The sequence below is a fragment of the Dermacentor albipictus genome, chromosome 1 (assembly GCF_038994185.2).
Source record: "Dermacentor albipictus isolate Rhodes 1998 colony chromosome 1, USDA_Dalb.pri_finalv2, whole genome shotgun sequence".
Classification (NCBI taxonomy): domain Eukaryota; kingdom Metazoa; phylum Arthropoda; class Arachnida; order Ixodida; family Ixodidae; genus Dermacentor; species Dermacentor albipictus.
Window position 1 is genome coordinate 81651715 of NC_091821.1, and position 22888 is coordinate 81674602.

The 22888-nt window shown below is 46.7% G+C and overlaps 1 protein-coding gene across 5 annotated transcripts in view; it reads right to left on the reverse strand.

Moving 5' to 3' along the window:
- LOC135907442 (lysosomal alpha-mannosidase-like) overlaps positions 1-22888 on the reverse strand; it is a 566544-nt gene that overhangs the window by 142396 nt on the left and 401260 nt on the right. For all 5 annotated transcript variants that reach the window (XM_065439126.2, XM_070522855.1, XM_065439125.2 and 2 more), the window contains one exon: positions 17728-17830. In XM_065439126.2, the coding sequence (XP_065295198.1) occupies positions 17728-17830 (103 nt within the window). The remainder of the gene's footprint in view (positions 1-17727; positions 17831-22888) is intronic.

The window sequence follows — 22888 nt, forward strand, 5'->3', positions numbered from 1 at the left end:
GATTAGTCTTAAGTAATTCATCAACTTCTGAAATATTATAAGCAGACGAAAAGCGTCAATGAGAAAATTGTAGAGCAACATGAAAAACTGCCGATACAGATTTCTGTTGCTCGATACGTGCTACATAAAAGAGTTTTTCCGAGCGCGAAAGAAGCCCGCAAATACGCGCAAAGTTGCCGCAAAGTTGCTGCTCGAGGCACTTTGCGTGTATTCGTGTATTATTCACAATAAAAGTTCGTTATATACTGCTGGACTGCACATCGAACGTGTACACGTTAACGAAACAGTCGCGCGTCCGCAGGTTCGGTATGAACTACGCTTGCCTGTAGCCGGAAGGCTGCCACCATGTAGTTAAATATATACAACCTTCTCATCTGTAACTCCACGCGCCCCCCAGTACGCGTCCGCTGAAATAGGTCGGGTGGAACGCCGTTGGCCGCGGATCGTAATCACCAACCTTATTTGTTTGTTTTTTTCTTGTCCGCCTCTGCCGCGCAATAAATGAAACACGAAGCCACGTATCTATGATGAAGCTGCTCCAGGTAGTCGATAGGCCCGCTTTCGCTCTGACGACATGGTCGGGCCGCACGAAATTGCGAGCGGTCGCACGACAGAGTGGATGGGTACCGGCACGCAGCAACCAATTTACCCAAGTCCCGGACGACGGACGCTTGCTAAATCTGGACATTTTTATGTAAGTACGTTATGCGTATACACAGTATTACTCAGACCCTTTCAGCCTGAGGAGCGCATATGTCACTAGATTGAGTACTGCTGGAAGAAAGAAGCATATAATCTCTGTGAACAAGCCTAAAAAAAAAAAACAAGCAAACCGCATACTGCAAAGGCTGCCCCCGTAAGCATTTCCCTGTGAAGCTCCTATTAGAAATTTCGAGCACGCATTTCATATTGCTAGAGCAAGGACTTCTCTTTCGTGAAGCTTTCGAATAAATTGTCTGAGTTTGCGAGGGATATCTGATAGCTCTGGAATAGTTTCTCCTCGATAGGGTCAACAACAAATCGAGTTGACATGAGTGGGTGTTTGTTTCACAGATTTGTAATATAAAGCTTTTCAGCACAATTCTCCCTTTTTTAGAAGTTATCCAGTTTAACTGCTCATCTCATATAAGCAAATACCGCACAAATATAAACATAGACAAGACGAACAACTAACAGAGTTTAACGACTGCCCAATATAAACCGGCCCACAAGGTAAAGTGGGATTTTAAACCGTGTATGCACTCCTGTGGTCCATGTATAGGATAAACTGGGCGGCGTGGGAAAAACCGTGCGCAGGCACGTCAGTTATATATATATATATATATATATATATATATATATATATATATATATATATATATATATATATATATATATATATATATATATATATATATATGTGTGTGTGTGTGTGTGAAAGCAGAAAGAAAAGAAAGCAGAGTTGTTCTTATCAGGCCAAAAAAGAAAAAGCGGCAAGTAAACTACATCCTTCAGAAAAAATTGTTGTTTGGCACTTTCAAATGAAGGTGGACTTCATTTCCGGCTGAGTAAAGGTGACTTTTAGTTCGATGTCGATGTTCACGAAGAGTTTGACCAACATAAACCGATGAGAGGTTACGGGTGTTTACAGAACGGCTAGGAGCATGGCGCTACGTTGCATTGGGCCGGGCTGGTGACTATTATCTCAAGTACCGCTAATATAGAGGAATATTACCGCGACGGTGATGCTTGAATTAACGTCGCCTGTACGGTCACGTTGTGCTTATCCGGTGCACATTACGTGCGAGTACTTCTGTCCCCTGTAAAGGCATGCTTTGCATAGTTTCCTGTCGGCTTTGTAAGCTTTGTATCAGCAATGATATTACGAATTTTGTCAAATTTAGTGGAGCAGGCGCCGAAATAACAATAGAAGCGTACTCCGTTGGCGCTTCTAACACAAAATGCTGAGAGCTGCAATGCACGAACCCGTGAAACTGTTCACGATAAATACCTCTTTATGTTAGACGGAACTTTGTGCTTGCATCGAGTGTCTCCAGCACGTTGGAAATAATGGAAATAAAGCACTCTTTTCACATTCATTCATTCATTCATTCATTCATTCATTCATTCATTCATTCATTCATTCATTCATTCATTCATTCATTCAACGTATCTGCAGCGCTTAATGAAAATCATTAATTCAGGTGGGAAAAACAGATAATAACTCGCGAGTGACCATGTGCGGTGCATACATAAACAAAACAATGATAAATAATGGGAAAGGCGGACTAGTCTTCAAAATGAACAATTCGCGTATAAAAGCAGCAAATTTTATGAGCGTCTCAACACAAATGAGTGGAACGCTTCCTCTGACACATATTTTTCAATACCCTTGGGCCTACTTTCAATATCTTTTATTCAGGCCACGTTAAAAAACTGGCCAAAGTTATTCCGAAGTTTACCCTTACGGCGTTTCCCACAACCCGGCTGCTGCTTTAGGATGTCATGCACCTTAATTGAATCAGCCATCACTGATGACCAACAAAAAGCCGCAAGTGCAACGACAACGGACGGGGAAGCAACGCGGCAAGCTATACGCGGGGGGAAGCAGGTCAAAGGAGGAGCGGCGCGTGAGGCAACAAAGCGGCCCAGGCCGTGTCTCTCGCCCTACCGCGATTGGAGGCAATATACGATCGCACGTCACGCTGACTATAGGCGCGCACGCGCGTCCATCGCAGCGCTGCCATTTCCTCCGTTGCGACGGCGACGACGCCAGCCGTACGACGAGCGCTGCCCGCTGGGTGCCTCGCCGCACCGAAGATGACAGGCTGTGCGCCTGTCATCCCGTCGGCTTCGTCATCTTTCACTCGCCCAAGACAAAAGAGGGGCGGAGGGCAGCACCCTGTTTACGGCGTCAACAAGGCGCGCTTACACGTGTGCTGCCGTGTCCCCTTCAAGAGAGGGTCTCATACACGCAGCCGCAGGAGGGCTACGTAAACTATGCGCGTACGTGCTTGCGTGCATGTTTGTTTGAGAGAGAAGGAGGAGAGGGAAGTGCGGGGGTGGTTGCGGAAGAAAAGTGTCTGGCAAGTGTCGACTGCAAAGAAGAGATGATCTACGCACAAAGTCGTTAAAATAATTTGTTTAAATATTGATTATAACTCCGTATTCTGTTCTTTGTGTCTATTTCTTGTGCTCTTCACTCACCCACCGTGGTTGCTCAGTGGCTATGGTGTAGGGCTGCTCAGCACGAGGTCGCGGGATCGAATCCCGGCCACGGCGGCCGCATTTCGTAGGGGGAGAAATGCGAAGACACCTGTGTACTTAGATTTAGGTGCACGTTAAAGAACCCCAGGTGGTCAAAAATTTCCGGAGTCCTCCACTACGACGTGCCTCATAATCAGAAAGTGGTTTTGGCACGTTCAACCCCATAATTTAAATTTTTTTGTTCACTCATTTCGTATCTTATTCGTATCGTATTATACGTGCAGTTACGTCGACCTAGTTTTCGTTAGCGTCGACACTTGGTTTTGTCTTCTTTCCTTTCTCTATTATTATTTCTTTTATTGATGATAGGTGGACCGACCGCGCAGGTTTCTTACAGTTTATGGTGCAATTCGGCTAATTTTCGTCTATGCTGGCACTAATTACGCCCGTACCGTAAACTTTACCTACTCTGCAACTAATCCTCACTTCTTGTGGGCAGCACGTGCAGCCGGTTTCAGACATCATTGCCTCGCGTAAGCCAAAGCTAAGTTCAAACGAACTCGCTCCATTCCCCAAAACTGTGCCATACGGTGGCTTTGCCTCATAATGTCTATATCTACGGCGGTGCACCCTTTACAGGTGTTTAGTACAATTTCGTTAATTTTCAACTATATGGGCTCTAACTACGCCCGTACCGTCAATTTTAACTTCTCTGCGACAAATTCTCACTTTTTTGTTTCGTTAATACCTACATTTTGATATCATTTGTGACTCACTACGACGCTCCGAACATGCGAAAGGGCCATCTATTTCTGGAAGTGGTTACACGATACCCATCTCCCTAGATACGCCAAGCCCCTATGAACACACCCAAAAAGAGCTTGCCTTCTAAATGTGTTGCCGATACGGCAACCCGCGGACGCCGATGAAATATGTGACGCTTGGGTTTCCTTGAAGGCGTGTAACAGTGGTCTACAAGACGCGCAGGATTCTAAACGAGAGATGAGGAAGGAAAGTCAGGGAGGTTAACTAGACTTTGTTCAGTTTGTTACCCTACACGAGGGGAGGGGAACGGGGGAGTGAAAGAAAGAGAGAGAGAAGACACGAGTCTTTATAGCACTTTCACATGCACTAAGCCAAGTGTAGTACATCTAAAGTCAGGCACCCAAGTTTGTCGTCTTCAGGTACTGTAGAAGGGTTTGAAAGGCTTTCTGGGTTGATAAGCTATGAAGCCAGGCTCTCAAGACCTTTGCTTATGTAAATGGCCTATCGTCCAGTTTTTTTCATGGTACACTGGAGAGTCTGGTGCTGTCTATCGAAGTGAGAATAGTGGCCCAGAAGATGATCAACGGACTCTACTCACTTGCACTTAGCGCGCACGAGCGAGCCCGCCATACCTATGCGATAGTTGTAGGAGTTAGTGAGTAGTGAAGGCCACTCCTATCCACAGCCGACGCAGCAGTGTTGCGTCATGTCGTGCAATGTTTGTCGGTAATTGCAGTTTCAGTGATGGGTCGAGGCTGTATAATCGACGGTTAGAGTTGCGCGGAGTACGCCAATATATCAACGTGATGGTACGCGCGAGACTGCGAAGCTCTCTTGCAGCGTGTACTCTTGACAAAGGTATAAGCAGTGTCGGCGCTCCAACCTGGGCACGTCGGGCAGCGTCATCGGATAGGTGAATGCCAACGATACAACAATATCCCGGCAGCCACCGAAAGACAGTCCTCGTTCAAAACGCAATGGCAAATTTCGTTGATTTGAGGCTGTAATGAGTGAGTGGAAAGCGTCGTGGTTGAAAATGCAGCGACTGCTGAAGACTGTTGAAAAATACGGTGGCAGAACACTGCAGAACAGCGGCAGCTCCGAATACCCTCGAGTGGCCGACAAAAAAGAAGGCAGGCGGTAGCACTGTACGACGAGGGAGAAAGAATATCGCCCAATCAGGGGGCGGCACGAAACCAGCAGTGCAATGACGCAAGAGAAAGGAGGAGAACAGACTGAAACGCAGAAATAAGAGATCGCTCGGGAACGGGGCTTGAAGATCGCCGATGTCGAGGGCGGTGTCGTCGGTGTCCAGACCCCAACCAGAGAGCGTCGACAGAACCAGGACGACCCCGGCTGTTCCTGGAGAGATCCGCCGAGCGTAGCGCTCGGCTGTTCCAGCTGCACCTGCTGGTACTGGTGACGATCCTGATCCTGGTCCTGATCCTGAGCCGCCATGAAAAGAGCGGAGGTTGCCTGGAAGCGACGAGATGCCTGGGGCGACATTGGTGAGAGGCGCCTGGGCGGAACGGCGAGCCAAGGAACGGGTGCCGCTCAGGTGTAACGGTCGCACTTGGATGACCTTGGACTCCGACACATCCTTGGCCTTGGACTCGGACGTCCGGGGTTGGCTTTGCCGTGCGTTCGCGTCCGTCGTTTGCCCCTGCCCCCCAGGTCGCTACCACCATCAACGCAAGGGCAATTTCTTTCAACTCATCGCCACCCGAGTAAATAAGACCTGCGACGCCTTTTTTTTCTTGTTTCTTGTTTCGGACCGGGAGTGATTTGAACTCCTTGCATGGACTAACGCGGCCAACTTTTATTATTCTTACTTTTATTATTCTTGCTTTTATTATTCTGTACTTTTCGTGTGCTCCTCGTTATTATCTTGTTTTCTTTTTTCTCGTAATGAATATTAAGTTTGTTATGGGGGAAAATGGTTTCGTCTTTTTTGTACTGAGGCTCTGCCTCAGTTAAATAACTCGTACTCGAGAAACCTATCATAGCAGGGACGTCAGTGGGTCGTAATTTCCATATCGTAAACTTCGCACGCTTTGGAAGACTGCATGCTTTCGAGTCACAAAATATTGCTCACTTGCTAGATGGTTGTTTTTCAATGTATTCCACAGCAGCGCGAAGAGCGCCAAGATCGGAATCTGTAGATGTCGTGACATGTGAAGTCTTAAACTTGATGACTGCCGATCGAGATGGTATAGCAATGGTGCCCGTTGAACTTTACGAGACCAAACCATCCGTGTAAACATGGATTCGGCTAGAGTAGGAACAATGAAAAGGTTTCATTGTGATATGCTTGAGAGCCGCGGAGGCCCGGTTAGCTTTCTTCGCAATTCCTGGAACAGCAAGGTACACCGAATGCTTTTTCAAGCTCCACTGAGGGGATGGCGTTCTTGTTGCGGGTGAGTATGTCAATCACAAAGAGTGCTGGTTAGCCAGAATTGATCTGGAAAACGCTACCTCGGGCCTTCGCTCAGGCAAGCGAGCGTGATGATGGTCATAAATTCTGGATATATGGCGAACATGCGCCCATAGTGCGTCGACAGCTATATAAGTCGTTATTGGGTGGTCTCTCATGATGGCAATGTTTGCTGCGGTTGAAGCACATCGAGGTAACCCCAGACATGTTCGAAGGGCCTGGCCTTGAATGCTGTGTGCATACGGATGTCAATTTTGTTAGCCTTGGACAATATTGGTGTGCTATATCGAAAGTATCCTAGGAAGAGCGGGGTTCTGAGCGTGGCACGTAGCTATGAACCCCATTTTCCCATGCACGATACTGTGGAGAGCAACACGAATTCCACCGTGACTGCGGCCAAGGGATGTGAACGGTTTATATGCGGTATAGTTTTACACGGCAAATGCTTAACAAAAACACAAAAATAAAATGGACAAAATCTGCGTAGCATTCATCGACGATTACTATTCCGGGTATGCGAATAGCCGAAACACATCATGCATAAGGCGTGCATCGCAGGCCAGTACGCATGCTTTATGAAGCACTCGCGCTTCCCTCTGGACCCACGCACTATCCAGCATATATCGCCGCCGCGAAATCCCCACATAACCTCGGGGTACATACCCGTGGAAATGACGCACGTTTTTTTGACTGTGCTATCTCCGGAATGGACTGATATTTTTCGTTAGATAGCTAGATAAATAGACGTAAAAAACTGCTTTGACAATGCCAAGAATGCTACTCGCATGAGAAGTAACCACACGTGATACGCACAAGTACTATATGGCATGAATTGCGTGTTTTTTTTTTCTTTCGCGGAACTGGACGACCGGCTTTACTAGGGGCGCCTGTGTAATGTACAAACACATTCACGCATTTTTTATCCCTCATCATCAGTCACTACTACACTTTCACTACCATTCATTATGCCCCAGTGCAGATAGCAGGCTAGATGACAACAATTTAGGACGACAGCTCTGCCGTTCTTTAAATAAAATTTGACTCGTCCATCACGGTTCTAGCGTTGGCAGTGCCGACAGCATAGTGAACGCAACCTAAAGCTACCCTCATGTATTAATGCGTTATGTCAAGCTGAAAATGCGAGGGTTCTGTGTTTTTCCGTTGTAAAAATCTCAGAAAGTTTCACCGATCTCTTCTCTGATAATGAGAGCAAGGTACCCTCTGAACGAGGCATAACATAAAGAAATAACAAGGGAAAGATGAAGTCCTTGCGAATAATAATGGGAGAGCGACGGCGATGCCGGACAGAAAGTATCCTGCGCAGTCATAATTTTTGTCAATGTTAGAATCAGACAAAAAAATTCACCGACGATTAGATACTCCCTAATGCCACATTTGAGCGCCGCTCTATAAGTGTTTTCATTTCGTGATATATTGGCTGGCGCGGACAATCTGTCTCGTGCGGCACGATTAAAACGGAGCGAAGTGTGGCGCGACTGCCTCGCTAATCGGGAGATCACGAGAGGCAGCGCGTGGGTGCCGCGCGGGCACGGTTCACAGCAGCCGCCGCAGACAGACCTGCGCTCATGCAGCGCTTTGTTTCTATATATGGTATCGGTGGACGTGCTCACCGCATGCCTTAACGATGACGTCATCAATGAACAGACGACGCGCGTTACTCTGACGCAATCTCGCAGCGATCACTGCCGCAGAACACGTCTTGCGCGGCACTACGCTTTTCTTCTCAAGCCTCCTCCTCCGCTTTCCTCCTCGCGCTCTTGGTTATCACCGTCTTTCATCCCCCGCCGCGCTCCGCGTATGCTATTTCATCCTTCGCAGTGCTCGTTCGCTCGGTTACGCTGAGGGACGCCGAGGCTCAAGGCAGGAACGGGCGCCTAAGATCTGCGCTTTAGAAAGCAAAAAGCAAAAAAAAAAATCATGAGCCATTTCATTCTGTGATGGTCGATGAACAGCGAAGCTGTTTAGCGCACGCCACAGAGGTGACCCAGAATACTGAACGAAGGTACGCACATATCTGTTTTCCTAATCTGTGGTCATCCTGGCGATACAGGTGCGAACACACATTCGCGTATCACCTCTGTTATTAAATGTGTCCGTTACGCAAGATAATGAATGGCTCATACCCACTAAAAGCATTGGCTCATACGCCCATAAATGCGGCCTCCGCATCACTAGGACAGAAGTGAAATTCTACGCTCGAATGATGAGCGGCAACAAAGCAAGCTGTGGAAGAAGACGGCAACAACGAACACGCGAGCAGTGGCACCAGCGCGTTTGCGCGGTTGGCGCCGGAAATTTTTTAACAGTCCTTTTTGAAAAAGTTGCACAAAACATTTTTTCAAAAACATCTCTTCTCACCCTTGTGCCTGGGACCTCTCCTTGCGTCCCACGTGTGACACGGGTATTTCAAGGGCGCGTTACAGGTCCCCGAGCCCACAGGGGTATGTGCCATTGAGCTTGGACGCTTTTTGACCCAGAATCGACCCACATGATGATGTGTTTTTGTCAACATCTCCGACACATTTGTTTCCAGATCCTAGCCATGGACAGCTTCGCTGTAATACTCGCGATGCGTTTCGTTTGTAAAAAAAAAAAACTGTTACAGTGCGGTTTTGTTCCATTTTACGTTCGATATTACATATGGAAGGCGCCAGCTCAAATGAAGCACTCTATAGTGCAAGAAAACACTCTTGTGAAGGCAGGGCCAGGGGCATCAACTGATATATATAACTGCACCGCAAGTAGCAGCTAGCAGTCACTGCCTAGCACCTCTAGAACGAGTATTTCGGCAGTTTGCTCTAATCTTGAAGCGCAGTATGAGTGCGAATTCCAACATTGCGGCTTCGTACTTGGGCTTGTGAATGTACAGCTTTGTACGCATCTTCATGGAATTCGTAACCTTGCTGCATGAAGAAAATCAAGCGACGTCCCTTGCATGGCAACGGCATCCCTTCGCGCGGCAACGTCCAGGATCGACTTATTAACATGACGATTCAATGTATTTTCATTTTAACCGTCACGTATGCTCATTTGCTCCGCCCACATTGAAACAAATCCTCGCCGCTGTCAGATCAGCAACGCCAAACAAAACGCTCTGAAAAGTAGTGTTAGAGATAGTGACGGACATACCAATTAATCTCCCCAAGATGAAAGACAGGCGACGTTCTCTTCTGATTAATGTTCTATTTTTCGCGCGCGAGTATCTATGGTGCTATCGTCACGCGTCCGTTCCTCGCAAGAACGCCGTCTGCGACCTGGTCGCACGCTGCAAACATCGTTGCTGCCGCCAACCAAAAAGGGACGCAACCCCTCAGAGACTTGAGCTCCCCTCCCCCCAGATATACATCCCCTTTTATCCGTACATTGCCGGGCCGTCAGGGCGTGCCGGTGCCACCGTGCACGCGTCAAGGGAGCGTGAGCTCTCTTCCGTGAAGACGCGGATCGGCCCATTAATCTGAAACCACTTGGCGTGACGACCGCAGGGTCCTTCCGACGACACCCGCGTTACTCCCCCCCCCCCCCCCTGCGGGACAAACGTGTCGCGGTCGTGATGGCAGGGCGATACTGCTGGCGTGCGTCGAGCAGCGGTGGCGTCGTCGATGCTTGGTGCGCACGTGGCAACCCCGAAGCCGCCTTCCTTTTCACCGATCTCCTTCCGCCCGTCTTCCCTCCACTTTTGCTGGCCACGTTTGACAAAGCTACTCAGTCGGTGCCTCTATCGGAGCACGACGGTGGAAATGAACTGACCGAGTGTGGTGTGGCCGATGGCTGCTTCGAGTGAGACCATCCAGAGTCATATGGCAGCTGCGGTTGACATGAACCAATCAATGACGCCGAGTCATAGATAGCCTTCAGATTTAGGAGCTATTCGCAATCCGTCGACCCTCACGATCTGGCTGACCTCGACGACCGAGAATGCAACAGCCCATGCGGCAGAGAGTCAAGAAGCACCCTCACAGGCTAGGCGAACTTGTGGGTAAATTCACGGCCCCTAGATTTGGGTGGCTTTCGTGACCTGAGGTCGAGTATTCGGAAAAAAGGAAGAAAACGTATCCTTTACATCAAACTATTTTCTGAGAGTAGTTCCTGAATATAGGTTTATGTTTGTTAAAATAGCTGGCAAACAAATCAACAGTCAGAATGTAGAGGTCGACTGATCGAAACCCACTACAAGTAAACTGGAAATTAACCGGGGTTGACGTGCGAAAGACTAGCTGCCGGCACTTCAATAGGCGGATCTATATTTGTCAAAGCCGAATTTTTATCCATTAATTACATGATACTAATACGCCAAGAGTGACAAGACCGTCCTTGGCAAAAATAGGTACACATGTCGTAATATCGGCCTGCCTCTGTGGCGCACCTAGCCCAGGTTCGTTCATTTTAATTCACCGGCCATAGGAAAACTCGAACGTCTGCCTCTTACTGTTTTATTGTGAGCTGTATGCCAGTTATTTATGATGGCACACCTGCTGCAGGGCTCTGGCTAAGTTGTGCAACTATAGTAACACTTAGATTATATGAAGTTAGACGCATTTGTATTCATACAGTTTTATTTTTCACGTCCTACCAAATCAATCGTATTGGCACTGCTGTTTGCACATGTCTTTGCTTGCTTGCGAAATCTGCTTTTCTTTTGTTTTCTGTTTCTTTTTTTCTTTTTTTGCGGCATAGCACCGTAACGCGTCACAATATGAGGCGAACCTCTCAGGCAGTTCGCCTAAATTCCACTCATAGCTTCCGACACATTTTGAGAACGAATTCGGAATACAATTCCGGCTTTCGAGCGGCCTTCTGCCTTTTACGGCAAGCTTATTCTTCTTCTGCTCTTTTCGAGGGCTCACAGAAAATAGTTTAAAGAACCGCAGAACTAAACCCGCGCGTTAACGAATCGCTCAATCCTCGTATGTGAATTTTCTCGCAGCAAGTCGCCATTCGACTACCTTCCGGTCATTGCGGTCTCGCTGTTGCGGCTGCCTCTGCGGTTAGCTTTGCTTGCTTCGCGTGCCGAGCGCAATAAAGCGGAGACCGACGTGCAGACAGCGGCGCCGGCACGCCTTCACGCAGGACAGGCAATAAGGACCTCCACAATCGCTCGGCGGTTCCCCAGTGCCGAATTCATTACCGAATCGACCCATCGCGTAAATGTTTGTCCTTCACTAGACGCAGGCGTCTAGTCAGATACCCTTCAAAGCAATGTCTCCACGAGGCTTGGCCCTCAGGATATATATAACAGGCAATTAGTGGAAGTAAAAGCGAGAAGTTGCGCAAAATATAAAGAGACGTACAGGTCTAACACGAAAACCGGCGTGGCATAGACTGCATATTAAGGTTAAGCGATTGGTACAGCCGATCAAGCCATATAGAAACTCTTCGTGCAGTGCAGGCAAGACACCACCACGATACCCGTCTGAGCGTTAACCTTAAACTTAACTAGAGTGGGAGCAGCTTGGAACATGATTCACACACGGTGGAACTTTTACGCTTGAACCATCTGACCTTGCCGGGTATTAGGGAGTCTCAGCAGAGGAGATTACCGGAGTGGGCATACTATGCAGAAGAGCGCGGCACCAGTTTCTTGCTATTTCTCTCCACCCACGCCTCGGCGTTCTTCTTTTCCATCTTTTCTTTCAATGCTAAGCATCCTTCTCTGAGTGCAACTACTTTCTTGCGCGTGGGCGCGCGGCATCTCGCCGCTTAAGCGGGCCAGTCCCGGTGACAGTGCAGTCGATAATTATGTGTTACAGGGGCAACAGGGTATGTGGCACTCGGGCGACTGGGTATGTGTGCATTGGGTATGTGCTACTGGGTGCATGTGCGCACTGGGTATTTGCAATGGATATGTGCCACTAGATGTGTCGCGGGGGTCACTGGCTATGTGCCACTGAGTTTCAGTTTGCTTTCAATCTTATATCTCGCCATTACAAACATGTCTTACTTATTATAAATATAAACCCTACGGCATATAATCTCTACATAACCGTTCGCTACACAACATTCACATTATTCATACAACCGTTCTCTAAAAATCATGAATGCTTCGCATTATGTAAACGTCAACTGTAGTTGAGTCTGCCAATTTCCTTTTTTTTCTGTCTTATTACTATTCTAAGAAGAATCACATTCCACAGACAGAGATGAAGAAAAGAGACTGTCATCTTAACCGAAACTAATTCAACAGATCGAAGTTTTTGAAATGAGGGCGCTGAGGAATATGTAGAGAGTGAATCGATTTCTGAGTGGTTACGCTGGCAAGAAAACGATAACGATTGCCTTTGATAGAGATTTCTTTATAAGAAGAAAGCGAGCATTGGTCGCAATAACGGATGCTTTCTTTAAAGCAAACTAGGCCGAACAGAAACATCTTAAGTGGCAGCCGAACAAGGAGAACCTGTTTTCGGCATCACGGCACCCTAATCGGCGCGTCTACATTGCACTCCACAATAACCGCGGAGTACTCCCGACCAAAAATGCGTTCCACGCGCTTATTTGACGTATATTTGGCGACATCCGCTCCACGTGGCGGCTTCAGAGACAAGAGCATGTGGAAACAAAGGATAAACGATAAGTAAATTAGAAATAAACTGATAAAAAAATAACACCTTCTGAAGTAGAATATTCCTTCAAACGAGGAGACAAAAAGCCGACATAATGATGACAAGCCTAACCCGAGTACTGCGACGACCAGCTCGATCCCTTTGCGATGCCATACCTCAAGTAAATACATTAGACGTCACTGTACCACCTCCACGTCTCCGCCACGTACTATGTATACCTCATCATTCACACTCCTTCGATTTGGTCTTTTCGGCTTGTCTACACCAAATCGACACACAAATCACTTGATACACCCCTCGGGCAAGCCTCGACGACTCGCGAGCTCCGCTCGACAGTTTCGCTAAGCCCTCATCTTTTACGCGGCTGCGGCACTGCGCGCTTCGGCTTTGCCAGCGGCGGTGAGCAGTAGCGAAGAACCCACCTCGGCTTCACCAGGCTCTCACGTAGAGGCCTCTCTGCTGTACTACTGCCTCCTATAGGAAGCAGCGCGTGGGTTGGTCGGGCTGGACGCAGGCGCGGGTTGGGTGGCGCCCCGTTCAACGTTGACGTCCGCGCTGCCGCATGCGCACATCTGCGCGCTTCCAGGTGCCCCCCTGAAGTGTGCTACGTCGACGCCAGTTAGACTAGCTGGACGGCAGCTAGAGGCCGGCGCAAGTCTTAACGCTACACGTGCTGACACCATCTTGCTAGCGCTCCCAGCCAGGCTCGCCAGGCCTCCTCGCTGCCGCGCCGAATGTAACGTATCGGCGCCACTGCATGTGAGTACCTCCGAGCGTTACGGAGTCATCGAGTCACGGTAAAGCTAGTTCCGATTTCCTACCTCGCAAGTGCTGGGCGGGCGCAACAAAAATGATTCTAGCATCACCGAAACTGGAGCGTAGTTAGCGAAAACGTCACTAGTTCCAGCAAAAGCACATTAGGCCTCATATATAAGTTATCCTGGAAAGTAAGTACTATCGGAAGTGATTGACGACAAATTGCAGGGGTCAACTTGAATTTCTGGAACGCTGAATACGTCTGATTATCTGATTATGACCGAGAAAACAAGCGGATCAGACCGTGGAAATGCCAAGATGCAAATACCACACAAAGTAAGAAAGAAAAAAGGAAAAGAAAAGAAGTCGTCATGCATGTTCTGCCTTTTCTGTTTTAAATTCTGGGGATTTGCTGACGGGGATATGCAGTGAAGAAAGAAGAGAGAGAAAGAAATGAACAAGGATTGCAACACCGCGCCTGAAGAAACGAAAAAGTGGACATGAAGTAACTGCCTGACGCGCGATACCCGATGCACAGAGCTGCATGAGTTTATTTGATGGACACCTCTTGATTTTTCGGGCGCATTGTTGCAAATCAGTTTTGATTTTAAGCCCTGCACGCAATGCCTCGACAACATGATCAACATACGGAGTGCAGAACGTGTTTTCTTGCAAATCGGATTGTAAAGATGAATGAGGAAAACATGAAGCCTTATTCTGAGCTATAAATCACGAAGAAGAAATCCGCTTGCTGCTTCTTTCTCGCTGCGGCAAAACACCGATGACATTGTAATAACGGAGACCCGATGCCGTTGGCGATATGAGTGATCCAAGTTGAAACTCGCTTTACAGAAAGCGCGTGGGGGTGGGCGGTAAGGGAGGGCGTAGGGGAGGGGATATGAGTAGTGGTATTACAACCAGAGCCAAATGTTCGTTCAAGATGGAAATCGAGATGGCGGGCAAGTCTTGCAGGCTCCACAGAGTTAGCCAGGAGAATCTAAGACTAAAACTCCGCCGCACCAGAGTAATCTGCATATTATGCTTCGTTTTAGTTTTTTTGTTTGTGCAGCAGGAGCACGGGACTACGAAGAAATAATATTCCAAAAAAGCGCTCCTTACCGGCGCCACCTGAAACTTTTTGGCGATCAGCCTGGTATCAAACGGCCAGTATTAATTTAATCACATCGCTTATGGATGTTCCCAGGTAAATCACTGGAGTTTCGAATCGCGCACCGGCGTGAAAATGGAGCTTCGGAGTGCGAACATCTATTTTTCTCGTTGTAAACGACTTTGAGAAAAAGGTCGTCATATCGGCTCTGTGTTCGAAAAGTCGCAGTTTCTTTATGGCTTTTGTGCATAACACAGTGTAAAATAGGCGTTCACGTTCACGATTAAAAGCACGTGCAGGCACGGACACCGTAGGAGAGAAAGAGAAGTGATAAAGGAAATACAGGGAGGTTAACCAGGCCGAACGCGGTTGGTCACCCTGCAGTGGAGATTAGGGAAAGGCGAGTGAAAGATGAGAAGAATGAAATGAGTTCACACTTTGCGCGGATAAGGACATAATGAAGGGTTCACCGTTTGGTTCACCACAAGCGCTCATAAAAACTGGCGCATCTGAAAAAGCGGAGCAGAGCTTTTGTGGCTTTGCACACCACATACGCAGGAGGCCACGGTCCCAAGACCATCTCATCCGCAAAAGGCCCGTCATCTATGCGCATTAAAGCTGTAGGAAAACTAGAAAGTAATTTGGGCTCGTATATGGCAAGAAGCACTTCATAAGCTATGCAGTGGTTTGCAAAAAGATGCGCGGGCCAAATTCACAACGCTCTTTGTATCCGAGATCTGTTTGTCGTTGGTCGGCCACTTATATCACGTCGGCTGTGACGATCAGCCATTGCAACCTGTTTTCACAAATCACTCTAGCGTGCGAACTGCTTTGTGAATACGAGTCATGAGCCGGGAGCTGAAGCGCATGCAGTAGGTCCTCTGAAAGAATGCACGATGACGCATCGAGCATATACATGAATCGGAGGGCTATTTACCGCTGCCATGGTCTGCTAAGGTGCGGACGCAGTTAAAAGTCGGCCTGCTCGAACAGCTGAAATACCGGCTCTGTATTCGTCGAGCAGTTTGTACTCCAAAGCAGTTCGTATGTAAGAATAGGCAGCGGCCAATCGTAATTGAGGACACAGTAAAGTGTTTAAGAAAAAAAAAACTTGCTCTTGGCATGGCTGTTGTTTACTAAAGGAGAAGTTTATTGCTAAAAAAAAAACCCAACACAGATAGGGGGAAAAAATGATGCGGGTGGTCGCTATACTATACATACTATAGGGTAGTATCAGCGCCCCGTTACTATACGTATACTGTACTGTAACGCTATACGTAATATGTACTATTAGCGAAGGCGACCTGTCAATGACAAATAGCTTTTATGAACGACAAGCTTTGTGAATGCCACCCCGTAATTTTATTGCATCTAGCACCCTATAACAGCGTGGAGAAAGCTACTAAAAAGCGCGATTTGTTTAGACTTATACCACCGTTCAAAATGAGGAAAGTACTAATGCTGCAAGTGCTCTTTCTCTATTTTTTTTCCTCACTATCCTTCCATCTTTAATCTTTTGTTTGCGTATTCGCGATGCGTACTTTCTATTACGTAGTGAAAAAATGTAAGCCTTCGGCAAGATTTTCAGCTATTTTATATAGTTGTAATACTTGCATGTTGCTCACACTGAAACTACAGCGACATTTGCGCGAAAGGTTCATCAATCAGAAATTTATTCTATTCCTACACGGGGTCTGCATATTGGTGCGTTTCTTCTTTTTTTTCTTTTTTTCCATTTTTTTTAAGCGAAGTTGCTTTGCCTACCATCAAATAGTTTCACCTGGGTTATCGGTCAGTCCATCCATCTATGATCGGGTTCTCGCCGAGTAGGTTTAATCGCATTCTTAAAAAAAAAACCGTCTCGCGGTGAGTTGCTCCAACCTCTAACAATTAAGCCACAAGCGCCCGCACAGTTCATTCGTGCCATCAAGATTTTGTACCATCACACACCAACAACGGGTGAACAAGCCTTTAATGACGAGGCACCCGGACCAATCTAAGTTTGCGCGTTAGAAGGCACTGTAAAAAATGAAATGTACCTGAAAAGCGTGAGAATCAATATTTGAGCCCGAGAGGCGAATATGAAGTTATAGAATCTGTTACAACGACAGCTGGCACGACTGATGAATTGAATGTACGGATGAGATAAAACATTGAATCAAAAAGGAACTTCGTCGTCAACCGTTTTCCCATGCTTGGGAGTGCAGCACATTCACGAATGAGACGACGACCCTCTTTCTCGAAGAACAAGCAATTTAATTTTCATTGGTATCTAGTACAACATTAGTTTCAGCAATACACTATGCTGATACGATTATTTTTATGGTTGAAATTAAGAGAGAGAAAATTTCAGTTTCGCCCATAATGCGAAGCAGTTATCCAACAGAAGAGGAGCGAATGAGAGTCTCAAGACTTTAAACATGTCTTCATGCCTACCGGGAATCTAAATCTAAAGAAAGAAAGAAAGAAACAAACAAAAACAGTAACACACACACACACACGCACACACACACACACACACACACACGTGTGTGTGCGAGCGTGCGTGCGTGTGTGTGTGTGTGCGTGTGTGTGCGTGTGCGTGTGCGTGTGTGTGTGTGTGTGTGTGTGTGTGTGTGTGTGTGTGTGTGTGTGTGTGTGTGTGTGTGTGTGTGTGTGTGTGTGTGTGTGTGTGTGTGTGTGTGTGTGTGCGCGCGCTCTAGAGAACACAAGATCTTCCTTTTTTCGTTATGTAAGTGTAGTGTCCTTCCTCCCCAAGGCCGAACAGATAATTGTGCGTCGGTGTAACAGCGTGCGAACAGAGAGTTTTCCGCATGATGGTCAATTTAGGCCCTTTTTCACTATAAGATGTCACTTGGAGCAAATTGAGTGCGGTGCTTGCAAGTCGCGGTTGAACTTACAGTTTCTGTAGTAAAAGTTCACAGTGTGGACCCATCCAACGTCGTTGTGGGTGTGGCTTACAATGTGCACGTTGAGGAAACCCGGCTTGGTCTCGTGGCAGGCCTGCAGAAGTAGAGAACGAAGCACAAGAGGTAAGGGGACAGGTACTAGGGTTGAAATTCAGGCTAGTTGGTTATTCATGATCGCCAAAAAGCAGTGCGTAGAAAACAACGGACGAACGTAAAGAGCCATACATCGTGCAGTACAGTTAATGGAATGCGTTAATCGTAACCTAAAACAAGACCAGATGAAAAGAAAAAAAGAGGACGTCGTCGATGACTTTTCAGTGAGAAATGTTTTACTAAGTCATTCATCATCAATTGTTAGAGTCCAACCGGCTACGATACGGGCTATAGTTGACATTATTGTAGTACCGCTATCACATGTGCAGTATTATACGGTCGACATGACCAACTAAACAGTCCACACGGCGCGCAATGGCTGACGATCTATCAACGCTCACTGTTTTTGTTTCGAGTCAAGAACAGCGCCTCGGCGATAGCTATATTCAACTTGCAGTATTTTGACGACGTGTATTGGTAAACACGCACTGACGCACCATCGAAACAACTGGGCAAAACAGCCGACCATGTGAAGTTTGTTGCACCGAAAAAATAAATAAATAAAGACAGCAGGTTTAGGAAAGTTCGTGTTCTCATAAGCAAGCAAGAAAAATATGTCCTAATAATAATAATAATAATAATAATAATAATAATAATAATAATAATAATAATAATAATACTCCATAATGTTAAATTTGAACGCACCTGTATGCGTGTTTTCATTTCGCGATATATTGAGGCAAAGAATGTGAGAGTGAAATCACCGCACCGACTGGCAGTGGGCCAGTGCCGTCAGCGCCTTCGCAGAGGGAGGGGCAGTACGGGAACGCTGGCACGAAGAGCGGCATCGGAGCCAGCTGGGGAAGACGACGACGAACGCGCGAGCCGTGACACTATACAAGGTTGGTCAAGGCGTTCGCGAAGCTTCGCTCCCAATGTGGCTATGTGATTTCTTCTTGGAAAACATCCGGAATGAGAGGTAGTAATCGGCATGTCATTTCCTTAGACAGCACGGTACTCTCTATAAAGCTGAAAGGCGACGGTTTAAAACCATTATACAGAGGAGGGCGAACATGGAGAAACCACTGCGAATTACAATAAAAAAAAATGAAGTGCGCACATGAGAATCTACCACGCGCGCACACAAACAGAATAGCGAAAGCCATCAAAAGGAGTCGTACGCAACGGACGGATATAGTGGTATGAAACAAGCTGTGGAGAAACCTGACGCTGTAAGAAATGTAAGGAAAACCCGAAATACATGCCAAGCAAAGGCCCCATTCGGCAAGAGACGATTAAAAGTGAAATAAAATGAAAGAGTGATCGTCTAAGGAATTAGTGACAAAATACACTTAACTTGAAACATGAGGTACGGAGCTATAAAAAGAAAGTAAAGCTGATAATTATCGTTCATTAAAGAGGCGAGATCACTTTGCCCCGCCTTCTTCGTTGCTATCCTAAGTGCTTAAGTGCCTCAGCTACTTCAAGCAGCCTGAGTGCGCTGCAGTTCTGCCTTTCAATCTCCACTGCGGCGAAACAGATTGGTCTGGCAACACACACTACAGGAAAATACACCTGCTGTCTTGAAAAAGAGCCCGAATACATGTTGTGACAGGCATAGAAGTTAACAACCTTCCTTCGTTGATGAATTAAACGCTCACGTTGCTATTAAGATGTCCCGCCGCAGCTGCGTCTGCGGCCGCTTTCGTTCGCATCCATTCCCGCGGCGAAGCGTCTTTTTGAGCAACAATGCCGTTTTTCTTTCGGAACGCATATGCCGCGACGAGCTATACGAGGCCACGGTAGCGAGATTCAGACCATACACTTGGACCTTGAAGTGTGACTTTTTCTATGTCGACGTCACCGAAATATCGCGCCTTCTTGCCCCCTTACATACTTAATGAAATGTTATAATGACGTGGTCGTGGTAATTGGAGAATTAATGTGAAGAGACTGTGTCGGTGTCTTATTATTTGCCCTTGTTTTATTGCACCATTATATCAGCAGTCACTACCGCCATTGGACTAAGTATTAGCAGTACTGAGTGCTAGACATCTCTGCTAAACCGGAACGACGAGGAACTCGCTAACGTCGTGTCATGTAATGTCATCTCAATCATTGCCACAGTTGGCCGGTAGTCGTTGACCGGCAGTCGTCCTTGCTCAACGTTTCTGGCGCGAATCACTTCGGAGATCGCTAGGTTGTTTTCTAAGCGAAGCTTTCTTGGCCTCTTGCAGCCAACTTTGCGGGTGCTGCTGCCTTGGCGAGTAGACCACTTGTCGCTGTTTTACCGCGTAGACGAAAACTTGCGGGCGTACATGTGCGAGTAGACACATTGGGCCTCTGGGTCTTTGCCACTCGGTCTGTGCCCATTCTTGGCCAATACCTCGCAATAGGTAGGTGCCACTAAGTGTGTGCCCGGATTAACGAGCTGAACGAAAAGGACAGTTCAGCAACAGAACATTGAAGGAGTCGGCGTTTGCGTCATTTTGCGCTGCCTCATTAGCATTTACGTCTAGGTAACGTATGTGTATTTGCTAAGGTAATCGCGAATAGAATCAGGAATACCTTAGACTTCCGTCAACTAAAGGACCAGGTAGGATTCCGTAAAGGCTACTCAACAATAGACCATATTCACACTATCAATCAGGTGATAGAGAAATGTGCGGAACATAACCAACCCTTATATATAGCTTTCATTGATTACGAGAAAGCGTTTGATTCAGTCGAAACCTCAGCAGTCATGGAGGCATTGCGAAATCAGGGTGTAGACGAGCCGTATGTAAAAATACTGAAAGATATCTATAGCGGCTTCACAGCCACCGTAGTCCTCCATAAGGAAAGCAACAAAATCCAAAATAAAGAAAGGCGTCAGGCAGGGAGATACGATATCTCCAATGCTATTCACATCGTGTTTACAGGAGGTATTCAGAGACCTGGCTAGGGAAGAGTTGGGGAAAAGAGTTAATAGAGAATACCTTAGTAACTTGCGATACGCTGATGATATTGCGTTGATTAGTAACTCAGGGGACCAATTGAATGCATGCTCACTGACCTGGAGAGGCAAAGCAGAAGAGTGGGTCTAAAAATTAATCTGCAGAAAACTAAAGTAATGTTTAACAGTCTCGGAAGAGAACAGCAATTTACAATAGGTAGCGAGGCACTGGAAGTGGTAAGGGAGTACATCTACTTAGGGCAGGTGGTGACTGCGGATCCACATCATGAGACTGAAATAATCAGAAGAATAAGAATGGGCTGAGGTGCATTTGGCAGGCATTCTCAGATCATGAACAGCAGGTTGCCATTATCCCTCTAAAGAAAAGTATATAACAGCTGTGTCTTATCAGTACTGACGTGCGGGGCAGAAACCTGGAGGCTTACGAAAAGGGTTCTACTCAAATTGAGGACGACGCAACGAGCTATGGAAAGAAGAATGATAGGTGTAACGTTAAGGGACAAGAAAAGAGCAGATTGGGTGAGGGAACAAACGCGAGTTAATGATATCTTAGGTAAAATCAAGAAAAAGAAATGGCCATGGGCAGGACATGTAATTAGGAGGGAAGATAACCGATGGTCATTAATGGTTATCTAATAATAATGGTCATTAAAAACGCGCAAACAAAGAACTATGCCAGTTAAGAAAAATATTGCGTTTCCAAATCTTCAGTGAATCTATTCCAGATTATATCTTAAATTCGTCAAACTAAAAGTATCATGTAACCTAGAACTTGAGAGGCTACTCCAGATGATAAAATGATATCGTCAAAATTGTCATTCCGCAGATACCAAAAGATAGCGTTAGCCGTTCTCCAGATGATAATTAAGCCTGTGAGCGGAAATGACTTCACCGAGTCGCCGCTTTCCTGGAAGATAGATTACAAACCGTCTTCTGGTATATAAGAGAAGAGAAAAGAGAATGTGTTTCATTTTGCGCAGTACAGTAAATAAGTGACGCCTACCTTCTATAAATAAGCGAGCCGTTCGGCACCCACAGCTTATATAGCAATACCCATAGAGAGTACATTTTTTACTTTCCCTTCTCCTCGTTCACTCTTCGTATTTTTTTCCTCGTGCAAATGTAAAGACCGGAGACGGAAACAGCGCGAATCTATATCGTTCACCCTATATAGTATTTGAGGCAATTCGTTTCTTCTTATTGTTCTTCTTTTCCTTCTCAGGCTTTCTGCGCGAAGCAAACTGGACCGAGCGGAACTTTATCCAGCGGGCTGCTACGGTTCGACCGTGGGCGACAACGATGAATCGGTGCTTCCGTCAGCCACGTTTATGTTGCCTCGAGCTTCGAAAGAGGGGGCCTCTCTCTGGGGGCCCGCGCGCTCCTTCAATTCGAGGCGGAGCTCGACCCCGACGAAGATGACGGAGTCACTTTCGCTTCCTCCGTGTCTTTACTCTTTATTTACGCTCAGCCGGTAGCCTGTGCGCCTTAAGAGGATCGACACGACAGTAAAACCAAACAAATGCGCGCAGACACTGCTTTTTCTGATGGGCTTTTATTTTTAATCTCATTCTTGTTAGGCACCGCGACAGTATGCGTGCGTGCGAGTGAGTGAGTGAGTGAGTGAGTGAGTGAGTGAGTGAGTGAGTGAGTGAGTGAGTGAGTGAGTGAGTGAGTGAGTGAGTGAGTGAGTGAGTGAGTGAGTGAGTGAGTGAGTGAGTGAACGAGCGAATGGGTGGGTGGGTGAGTGAGTGAGCGAGCGAGCGAGCGAGCGAGTGAATTAGTGAGGTGAGCGAGCGGATAGGATAGGATAGGTAGAAAGTGGGAATTAAAAACGTGTTCAAGAATAGCATTATAATCCATCAACATCGTGCGTTAGCGCGTGCACTACATGTGCTCATTGTTGCAAGAAAGAAAAAAGCCAAACTGAAATTAGTCCTGCTGACTGCACAAGCAGCAAAAGGGACATTACCATGGGAGTTCAAAATCTCACAAAAATTCAAGACGATAAGATTTCAAGTTGGTGGCCGCCTTGCCGTGTGATACTACGTATACATTAAGCTGGCTAGTCCATCTCATATCATTCACTAGATCTTTTGAACACAG